Raw genomic sequence first — 11,461 nt, 5'->3', positions numbered from 1 at the left:
GGACACGTGCTCTGTGACCACGTTGCTAGAAAGCCTGCTTTACTGGAACGGTTAGGGTAGAGATATGCATCTTCAGGACATGGAAACACTTAGAACAGTGCTCGTTTCTCTTAAGTCAAGAAAAAACCAGTTCCGAGTCTGTGTCTACATCACGGTTAGGCAAATTAAGCAGCTCTGGGTATAGTCTTGGTCACCACTCTTCATCCATATGCCAGTGTGCTACCAGTAGAGATTAGTCCTTTATGCTAAGTTTTGTTCTCTCCAGAAACTCTCTTTTTAAAGATCAGTTTAGTCTAAATTCCTTCATCAGAGTAGAAAGATTTCAGAGTCAGATGAATGTGGATTTAAATGTATCTGGCTTCTGCCATGACCAGCTGTGTCAAGTCCTCCTTGCTTTGAAAGGCATTTGTCCTCCTTGTAAAATAGGGAAATGATACTTAACCCAACAAGTTGTTGAGAGGGTTTAATATTTCAAGTGTATAGTTAGGCGGTGATAAATGGTTAATAAATATCAATTTTGATGAGCGCCCTGGGCCACCTAAAGATATGAGGAAGGGAGGTGGTTTGAAATTGTGGCCACTTCATAGTAGTGGGTGGGAAAGAGCCCTTGGATGAGATATAAGGAGGTGCGTTCTCTCTGGTCATCTATTGAATTCCATTTATCCTTGTTATAGACATTGGGCTACCTATCCCTAAGTTACTCCGTGTTAAAGGACTTTTACATCTTCTGTTCCAACGAATGCCTATCTGTTCAATATTCAAAACCAACCAAAGTACACACGGAGGAGGTTTTTCAGAGCGTTTGAAAGATTGGGACTTGGTCAGATACTGGGTCACAGGCTCCACTCCCGCCCTCCAGTGTGAATCTGCTGTTCTCTCTGCTTGCGGCTAGGGGTTTCCTTTCCATTTCCTCCCAGCGGCTTTCTGTGCTCAGGGTAGGCGGGGTGCCTCCATCCTGTGTGTGGTTTTGGGGTAGTAACCTCTGCTGGGGCGGCGGCCTCCACCCACGGCGGTGGCCTTGACGTCACGCCCAGGCGATGCCCAGTCCCGCCCGCCCTATAAAGCCCAGGTGAGCGCCGCGCCTCCGTGACTTCGCACACCTCGTGCCAGCACCGGAGTCGGATCCCAGAGAGCCCGAGGCCAGCTCCCCGCGCTGCTTGCGGCGCCCCGAGCCGAGCCGAGCCCGGCAGGACCAGCAGGCACCGCCGCTCACTCCCCTGGTCCCCCTGGTCTTCTTCCTCCTCCTCCTCCTCCTCCAGCCGCAGCTCCGCGCCGCCGCCCGCCGCCGAGGGACCAATGAGAGCCGCGCTGCCGACGCGGGCGCCCTTGGTGCTGTGGCTGCTGATCCTGGGCTCAGGTGAGCACATCCCGCTCCGGTCTGCCCACAGAGCGGTCGCCTCTTGAGTTTTTTCGGCAATAGTTCCTCTTAAAAACTGCCCTTTGGGTCCCCAACACTCCCGCCGGAGGTTCTCACAGTAGCTTACTCCCTAGGGTTACTCCCGGGGAGGAAGAGACGAGCAGGCAGGTGTCCCATCGTCCCAGGCCAGGAAGAGGGTAGGGAGCGTGAGAACCCCCTGTCCCTGAAGTTCAGCCGGAGGAGAGGAGACATTAGAGATCCTGTGATCCAGAGCCTCCGCTTCACAGATAGAGAGGAACCAAGCGATGCCCAGAGAGGGGATGTGACCTCCGCAGAAGGAATCAGAGTCCCTAAGCCCTGGACCAGGCATCTAGTCTAAATTCTGACTTGGTTTTTACTTTCTTAGAGGACCTCTGATGGTCCCAGGTTGAAGTTCAAAGCACCAGTGCTTTCTTGAGATCTAAAGGATAAAGTCGGGGCACCTTACCTTGTTCCCAGTTTTTTGTTTGTTTGTTTGTTTTTTTCAATGAAGAATAATAATAAAATTGACACTAAGAATCATTATTAACTACCATCTATATTACTTTTTACATGTTATGTACATTGGCTTTTGAAAAGGTGAGCACGTGTCAGGGAAATCTGATACTTGCCTCTAGAACCTGTCTAGGGTTCTAGGACTAATGGGGCAGGTGGCATTCTAGCAATCAATGCAGTTGGTATGCGAAGCGATGGGAAGATTTAGACAATACCTGTTAAGTAGTTATATATATTGGATTCCTTTGCCTGCTTGGCAGTATTTTTTTTTTTTTTTTTGATGTGGAAATTAATGTAGACTCTCTCTGGAAAAGAAAACCTTGATGAAAGCAGCTCTGTAATTGGAACAGCTGAGTTTGCTTGTTGGCAAAACGTGGAGTTGCTTTCATGAGTGACGCAACCACAATAGCACCTATGCAACAACTGCTTTGATATCAGAAGATAAACATTTCTCCCTGAAAGCAGCTGACTGGCAAGAAAGACACCCTGCTTTACTTTTTCTCCCCTGGTTCTTTCTCCCACAGCCCATTATGCCGCTGGAGCTGGATCGGCCAGCAATGACACCTACTCTGGAAAGGGGGAACCCTTTTCTGGGGACCACAGTGCAGATGGATTGGAGGTCACCTCGACAAGTGAGGTTTCCCTTGTGAGCGAGGTGCCTTCTGATAGCGAACTGTCCTCGGGGATCGACTATGACTATGCAGAAGAGTATGACACTGAGAGACACATATCTGGCTATCTCGTAGATGATTCAATCAGAGGTGAGTAGAGGCTAAGGCAAAAATGTATTCTACGCCGTGTGTGCGAGCAAAGCTAATTCCAAAGAAAAGCCACTCCCTGAATCTTCCGGTGGCTTTATGGTATGTATGGCTGTTGTATAGCCTGCTAGGTAAGCCACAAACGGAGATGGAAAGAGCTATATGAGGGCACATCCTATATGTCAAGATCGCTAATGTTTTATGTCTATTAAGACTAATCTCCACAACTACTCTATGAATAGGAGATATCATTTTACAGACATGATCACTGAAGCTTGAAAAGGTTCAGTGTTCTCCTTAAGGTCCCATTAGACAGCAAGCAGATGAGCCAGAGTGAGAACTCCAATCTGTCTGATTCCAGATCCTATGCTCTTTTCCTCACAAACTATTCTGAAAGACAGACACTGACACCTGTTAGTTCGGTCTACTCTGCTTCTCAGCTTCTGTTTCCTCTCCCACCCTAAAGAAGTACACTCTTCCCTAAAGAAGTACATTCTAGCACAAGGGAACAGGAGAGGAAAAGGAAAGGAGCAATTGGACTTTAGACTTAAGCACTAGGTGTTGAATCAGTAATAACATGTAATTATAATAACATCTTCTGGAAATATTATGGAACAGATGTGCATGGATTTTATATCACTAAAGTCACAATTTAGCCCTAACTGATTTGGCTCAGTGGATAGAGTGTTGACTTGTGGACAAAAAGGTCCCATGTTCGATTCTGGTCAAGGGCATGTACCTTGGTTGCGGGCACATTCCCAGTAGGAGATATGCAAGAGGCAGCTGATAGATGTTTCTCTCTTGTTAATGATTCTAGCTCTCTATCCCTCTCCCTTCCTCTCTGTAAAAAAAAAAAAACACAATAAAATATATATTTTTAAAATCACAATTTAACTCCAAATCCCATTTGTCTGCTCAATAATAGTGAGTCATAGTTTTCTTCTCTTTGTCTGTTAGCTTTAAAGAACATTTACTTAAAATGAGAGTATCTAAGTAGGGAGTAAAGATTGTTCATTACCCTCATATTGCTTCAGAGTTTGAGGGCAGACAAGGTCATCAGTAAGTTAGATCTAAATATCCTAGTATCATCCACTGTGAAGGCAGGGCATGAGGCACTTTCTTTACTAACATTAGCTTCCTGGACTTCTCCCTCTCTGTCTGCTCCCAGAACTGGTGAGAGAGGACAGGTGATGCCATAGGGACAGTGACCCGCTTAAGTGACAGGTGGGAAGAGCTTTAGTGAACACTCCACTTTACTCCCTTGCTTAGGAACTTGTACTTTGATGTATGGTGGGAAGAGGTCCTTTTATAATTCTTATTTTTGGAGAAATTATATTAGAACATTAAGATTCTAGAAACTGTTCTCTTAAAGATGTTTCCAGATATTAACATTTCAAAAGGTCAAATAAAATTTTAGTGGTGAAAATGGCTAGTGGTTAAAATTGCAGTACATTGTGTGATAAGAGTGAACATGTTGGTTTAACTCCTTTTGAAAGGCTATTAAATCCAAGGGGTTATTCAGAATAGCGACTATTTGCATCTGTTTAAACTTTGTAATATGTCTGATAAAATGCAATAATAGCCATTTAAAATGTACCTATAAGAGGACTTATTATAACGTGTGGTATTTTTTTATTATCAGAGGAAAGTTTCAGTATAAAAATTGAATAACTACCTATTAAACATAGCTCCTAATTTGACTATTCTTAATGCTGTTGTGATAACCTGCTGAATATTTATAATATTTATTTGTTGTTTCTTTAATCACTAGGGTGTATCTTGATACCCTTACCCATGTTTCTAATATCTTTTACTTAGTGGATACTGTAGGCCCATTATGACTAATGAGATTATGACACTGACATTATGATAATTGACTCTTGTCATTGAGCTTAGCTCAGTACTTGCTCAGATATATCTATTCAGGGATTAGTATGACAAAATGCACAGCTCTAACATGAAAACTCCTCCTCTCTGTATTTAGCATGTAGGCAAACTATACCCTGCATAACTATGACAATGAAAAACATTCCTATAAATCTGGGAGTTAAGATGAGTCTCTGAAGCATCAAGAACAAATATATTTGGACTCTTTATTTTTTCAAATTGATTGACCACAGAAATGAACCCCCTGGAAGGTATCGATTAATTATAGTCCATTGTAATCTGGGGGTTGGAGAAAACTGATAATCTCTAATGTATAAATTTCTGGTTTTTCCACCCTCAGGCAATGCACTCTAATTTCCAATTATGATAGTGAGCACTAGACCCATATGAATAAATAAAAGCCACAAATATGCCCATGTCCCACTTTAATCGATGACATTGACCTTTTCCAAGAGAAAACATTATGGAGTGGGAAAATGACAGGCTTTAAAGTGCCAGCACCGCCATTTGCAAGCAGCATGTCCCAGGGCCATTTATCTTCACTCAACTTCAGTGTCCGCATCTATATCATCTGGGTAACAATACATTCTACTGTTATTTGAGTTTAATTTAATTAATGTCCAGTACCAAGAACTTGGTATTTACTAGAAATTTGAAAACTGTTCAAAACATTTTATGGGTTTTCTTGGACAGGTAACTCATATAATCAATAATGATAATTATGACACTAATAAATTCAAAATATGTTTCTAAGTGAATAAATAACAAAAGGGTTCAGATGTATAAGTGCCACACTATATGTATTTTCTTTACCCTATTATTGTGTATGAATTGTGTTTAATAAATGAGACAAATGTGGCCATTATTCACATGAGCTCCCACTATTAGGATTTCTTTCTATCATGTTTTCAAAATGATATTCAAAATGAAGAGAGACTCTTGTCAATAAATCTTTTATCTTTTTTTTTTTTTTTTAGTTGAACGGGTAGTTAAACCCAAGGAAAACAAAACAGAAAATGAAAATACTACAGATAAACCCAAAAGAAAGAAAAAAGGACAGAAAGGTAGAAGAAATCGAAAAAACAAAAAGAAAAATCCATGTAATACAAAATTTCAAAATTTCTGCATTCATGGAGAATGCAGTTATATCGAGAATCTGAAAAGAGTATCATGCAAGTAAGTTTTCCTAAATTATATAGAATTCTGTGTTTCTAACACCATTTCTGAAACTTCCAGCTGCTGAAAACCATTTTCATATTTCCAATGTATAAACCAGGAGTCTGCAAACCTTTTCTTAAAGAACCAGACAGTAAATATTTTAGACTTCTTGGGTCAAGATTATGTATATAACATTATACAACAAATTAAAAAGTAACTGTGCAATCCTGAGAGATGTTGGTCTGTTGGTTGGGCATCCTCCTGTGCACCAAAAGGTCGAGGGTTAGATTCTGAGTCAGAGCACGTGCCCTGGTTGCAGTCCAGATGCCTGGTAGGGGGCATGCAGGAGGTGGTTAATGAATGTTTCTCTTTCACATTGATGTTCCTCTCTCTGTATCTCTCACTGTCTCCTTCTCTCTCCCTTTCCCTTCCTCACTCTAAAAATCAATTAAAAATAATTAATTAAGATGTAAAAACTACCCAGCTGGCATGGCTCAGTGTTTGAGCATCTATCTATGAATCAGGAGATCATGGGTTTGATACCTGGTCAGGTCACATGCCCAGGTTGCAGGCTTGATCCCCAGTGGGGAGTGTGCAGGAGGCAGCCAATCAATGACTCTCTCATTATTGATGTTTCTATCACTCTTTCCCTCTCACTTCCTATCTAAAATCAATAAAAATATATTTAAAAAATAAAATGTAAAAAGCATTTTTTGGCTTGTACACTTTAAAAACTCTGACAAATGGCCAGATTTGACCCATGGGCTGTATGTAGTTGACTGACCCCTGGTACATCATTTTACAACACAGGATTTACAAAATCTCTTTGTAAAAAATGACCTAAAGATATTTTTCACATAATGTTGTTCTATCGTCCTTCCCCCCAAAAGCTGCTAGTACATGAAACGATAGTGGAATGTATTAGCTGCATAACAATCACTGAACTCATCAGCTGGTCATAAAAGGAGCACAAAGAATGAAAAGGTGTGTCTTCCCAGAATAACACCCAAACTTATCTCAACTTGTTCTTCTATAAATAGATCTTTGGCTCGAAAGCACTGTCTTATAATTTGAAGTACAAATATAAGGAGTGCCTTATTTTTTAAATATTAGAATTAAATGGCTATAATCTGGAAAGTAAGCCTAAAATATATAGAATGTTTTTAGAGATTATAATTTTGAAATGTGGGTTGTTTACAGATGTCATCAGGATTACTTTGGTGAACGGTGTGGGGGAAAGTCCATGAAGACTCACAGCATGGTTGATGGTGACTTATCAAAAATTACGTTAGCAGTCATAACTGCCTTTGTCTCAGTTGTGATCTTCACTGCTGTTGCTGCTGTTATTGTAGTCCAGTAAGTATGGCATAACTTAAAGATTTCTCATAAAATCATGCCAGGTTAATTTCAATATTTTTATTATAACATATTATGGTATTTTAAATAAATTATTCTATTGGTGGCACATGGTCTTTGGTCATATCTTTATACTCCATTGACAAAGATCACAGAATATGATAAATTTATGTTACTTTGACTACCATAGAAATTTAACATGTAAAGGCTTTTTCCATAAAATGTAGACATTTTTTGAATTTGAAAATTGATCATTTTGTTCCATGTCATATTTCTACTCATGACTGCTTTCAAATTTCAGAGTGTTGGTATCTACTATGAGTATCTTAATCTTAAGCAAGCCTCCCAGAATCTAAGGCCTGTTCAAAGTAGGATGTCAGAGATACTGCTTTGATATTAAAAAGATCTTCAAAACAGGAGCCCAGAAAAGATATGTCTTTGCTTTTATTAGAATGCAAAATTCCAAATTAGGAATTGTATAGCATGATCCTAATTTACTTAGAGTTTATGTCTATGTTGTTATGGTCAAATGCAATATGGGAACTCAATTATTAAAAACACACAACATTTCCTCCATATGGAATTATGGTATGGCGTAGGAAGCAGGGACAATTCTACTACTTGTTTCACTCCCGCAGTATCTTCTCTGTGCTCACAGTAACATAGCACATACTTCACTTCATGACCAATGAATGCTAGAACTAGACTGTTCCAGCTTGTAGACACTGGTGGGTATGTCAAAATGCCATTGTCTGTCAAACAGAAGTTAGTGAATTAAGGAAGCTGGGGGAGGGTGTGAATGGCTCTGTGATGACTCATGTGCTACTGGAGCTTGGGAAAAGCAATAGACTCATTATTCTAATTTTAGGTCTTGGTAAATTACTTTAACAACTGGATTGTGTACATGATCCACCACTCTTGCCATTCAGGAAACAAGGGGTTATCTCTGCCATTGTTTACTATTATTTTAAATGCGGATCAGATAATGATAAAATTGCACATTAAAAAAAAACAGTTTTATGGTGCATATAAAGTTTGATCTGTGGTTTAAATTTGTTTTGCACACCCTAGAGATGATTTTGATCTGTTAGTACCTCAAACTAGATATGCAGATGTGTTTAGGAAAGATACCCTCAGACAAACCATTATTATTTGACATAGATGGAGAGAAAGAAAAAAAAAGTTGCCAATTAAAGATGTTTCCAAGTAATTATTTAAGCCTGTAATTATTCAAGTAGAAATATTTAATAATCCTTTGGGAAAAAAAGAAAAAAACTTTATCATGTTGGTTTGGTTTGGTGTGGGGTATAATGTATAATGGTCTATAAAAGATACACAAAAAGGAATTCCCTGTACTCATGAAAACCCAAGTGAATATATGATAAATGAAACTTTGATGACAGTAGAATGTTTTGTTCTCTGAAGGCTTCGAAAGCGATACTTCAGGGAATATGAAGGAGAAGCTGAAGAACAAAAGAAACTTCAACAAGAAAATGGAAGTGCACACATGGTAGCATAAAAGAAGATAATATTACAGGTTTGTATTTTAAAAGATATCATTAGATCACATACTATTATTTTGGAAAAAAGTATAGCATCTGTTAAGAAAAATGAGGGAAATAAGTATTCTTAATTATGGATTCACTGTGAACACTGGCTACATTAAAGTGTTATTCTGTGAACATGAGGTGGAGTTCAATATTGAGAAAGGACTCTGTCCTTAGTATTATAAAGGATATAAACATGAGAGAAACATAGATGCTCTTATCAACAAACTTAGTGTTTAGTAGATAGAAAATTGGGTAAAGAACCAGACTACTAGGTGAAGTAAACTATGCCTCATGAGAAAGAAACCGATATTGTTGCAAAGGACCATCTTTCATCTTTTCTTCTGGCTGAGTAGTAGTTCATTGTATATATAGACCACATCTTTTTTGGATCCTGAAAATATCATACTAAGCTAGCTAAGTAAGACAGAAAAAGCCAAGAACCATATGATTTCACTCTTGTGGGATATAAAACTGAAAGCAGTAAATGAACAAATGAGAAAAATAAAAACTTATAGACGCACACAATGGCATGGTGGTTTCCAGTGGGAAGGAAGGTGGAGAGATAGTAAAAGGAAAAGGAGATCAATTACATGGTGACAGAAGACTTGATTAGTTTGAAATGATAGGTTGAGCGCTCATGATGGAGAGCCAAAGTCAGAGTGCTTGCATTACAAATGTGAGGTGGAGATAGCAGGTTGAATATCCTTTTAAAGAAATAGAGTAGGAAGGGTGAAGGGAGTGCAAATTTGAGAGAGTTTATTTAGAGTATATATTGCAGTTTTTATTTTTAAATTTTTTTTTTGTAAAGATGAGTTGAGCATGTTGGTAGGGAGAAGATAAGAAAGTATGGAGGGAATATTTGATAGATAACAAAGTGAACACTAATGAAGCAAACTTCTAGAGGAAGAGGGAGGCAAGGAGCTCAAAGACACACAATCAGTCAGAAGAAGGAGCTCTGTTTCCTCATTTAGGAAAGATGTCCCACACTTAAGTCATTTATTTTTTTTCCTTTGATGTGTTTAAAAATGACTTGAGATGCTTATTAAATATGCATATTCTTAAGCCAAATCCCAAATTAACTAAATCAGCATTTCCGTTTTAAATTAACACTCTAGATGCTTGCTTGGGAAAACACCACATTTAACATTGGTATATTGTAAGCCTATTACATAACTAACTCAGTAAACTCAGGAAATGGGTAGTTATTCATGCTAATGCTATATTCAGGTACTTATGCATGAAAGCACATTAATGTATGGACTTAATGTGCTGATGCTAAGACTACCAACATGAATGAAGGTGGATTTTTTTTTTTTTTAGTGCAACTAAGATTTCTTTTTCAATTTGCTATTTTTATTTTTTATTGAATTTATTAAGGGTGACATGGGTTAATAAAATTTATAGGTTTCAGTTGTGCAATTCTATAATACAGCATCTGTATATTATATTGCGTGCTTACCACCCCAAGACATGTCTCCTTCCATCACTATTTCTCCCCCTTTTGCCCTCTGCTTCTTCCCCCTAAGTAAGTCCCAGATGATTTTAGGTAAAGGAATATGCTGTGCTGGCACACGGTGGCTGCCTATTAACTGGTAGCTACTATTATTATGCTCCTCTACTAATTATCTTAAATTAACTGTATAACATAAATACACCGAGCCACTTAACCTTTGTTTTTAACTATGTCCCCTGCATAGATTTTGTTACTGTTGTTGCCTCTTATTAAGCAGAATTTGATGGAACAGGTTTAAGCATATGCAGCCTTCTACCTAAGTAGGCAGGTAACCAAAGGAGGTGTGAAGTCTGGCTCTTAAACGCTTGTAGCATTTTTCATAAGACATCCTAGAAATAAAAATTGACATATTCTTAAAGCCGTATTGGAACTGAGCTTCTTTCTTACAGTTTATTTTCTTTTTGAACAGGGATCAGAGTTACTGCGAAGTCACAACCAGGAGTGATGAGTTGGTTCCTCTTTTCAGTGGATCATAAGAAAACAGAACGTTCTTGTTCTAATGGTTTTAAACTTTCAATTGTCAATTTTTATGCTAAGTCTTATATCTGTATATAAAGATGCATGGAGAGAAAAAGTATTTTTTCAGGTTGTAAATAATTTATTTAATATTTAATGGAAATGTATTTATTTTACAGCTCAATAAACTTTTTTTAATCAAACAGATTTGAGAGTTTGAATATTGAAAGTTAGTTTTGAGATTGCAAGACTCAGGTATTTTCTCATAACACTAAGGGTGATTATTTTAAAAGGATTCCTTCCTTTTTCCATTTTTTTTTACTCGTTTATGTTCATATTCAAAATGTATTCTTTTTCTTAGAAAGCATTCATTATGGAAAAATTATAAACTGGAGTCACTTAGTTCTCCCACAAATACTAGTGTCTCAAACCAGCTTTCTTATTTCATGTAGAATTTATTCAAGTCCTGGTAATTATAAGAGCCTCTAAAATGAACATTAGACACTGAAATTGTAAAATAGAAAAATTCTGCTCATCATCATCATCACCATAAATAAGAAGGTGACATGAATAGGTTTGAATATTACAAATGTGGCATTTCAAGAGAACCAGAAAGTACTTAGATTTGAAACTCCCTAACATAATGGCATGAATGTATAAAGCATCTAAAATCCACACTTCCATTTCCTCCTCTTGCTACATCTTTTACATCTTTTAAAACAAACACATGTGTATTTGTGGTGGGTACTCTTTCAAGAACATTAATGTTTATGGAATGATTCACAGTCTAATTCCTGGCTGGTCAATTAACTTACCTGCATACAAAACAATTTTTAAAATATGTGGAGAGCATCTTGGGGAAATTAGCTAATAATAATCCTAGCAATCATCA

At 38.0% G+C, this 11,461-nt stretch overlaps 1 protein-coding gene across 1 annotated transcript; it reads left to right on the top strand.

Moving 5' to 3' along the window:
* Positions 1 to 1,196: 1,196 nt before the first annotated feature.
* On the top strand, positions 1,197 to 10,770 carry AREG (amphiregulin). The gene is made up of 6 exons (XM_084899005.1): positions 1,197 to 1,357; positions 2,416 to 2,652; positions 5,514 to 5,712; positions 6,895 to 7,050; positions 8,476 to 8,587; positions 10,523 to 10,770. Exons 1-5 carry the CDS (start codon positions 1,297 to 1,299, stop codon positions 8,567 to 8,569), a joined length of 747 nt encoding a protein of 248 aa, XP_084755131.1. The 5' UTR covers positions 1,197 to 1,296; the 3' UTR covers positions 8,570 to 8,587; positions 10,523 to 10,770.
* Positions 10,771 to 11,461: the final 691 nt, after the last annotated feature.

This window comes from Pipistrellus hanaki (assembly GCF_964339955.1).
Source record: "Pipistrellus hanaki genome assembly, chromosome: 1".
Lineage (NCBI taxonomy): Eukaryota > Metazoa > Chordata > Mammalia > Chiroptera > Vespertilionidae > Pipistrellus > Pipistrellus hanaki.
This window is presented reverse-complemented; position numbering and strand designations above follow the sequence as displayed.

Bases quoted from the DNA above. Each gene is read 5' to 3' on its own strand.
- AREG (XM_084899005.1), top strand. From the start codon at position 1,297: ATGAGAGCCGCGCTGCCGACGCGGGCGCCCTTGGTGCTGTGGCTGCTG. The intron at 1,358-2,415 runs GTGAGCACATCC...TTTCTCCCACAG, and splicing joins GCTGCTGATCCTGGGCTCAG to CCCATTATGCCGCTGGAGCT. The intron at 5,713-6,894 runs GTAAGTTTTCCT...GGTTGTTTACAG, and splicing joins CTGAAAAGAGTATCATGCAA to ATGTCATCAGGATTACTTTG.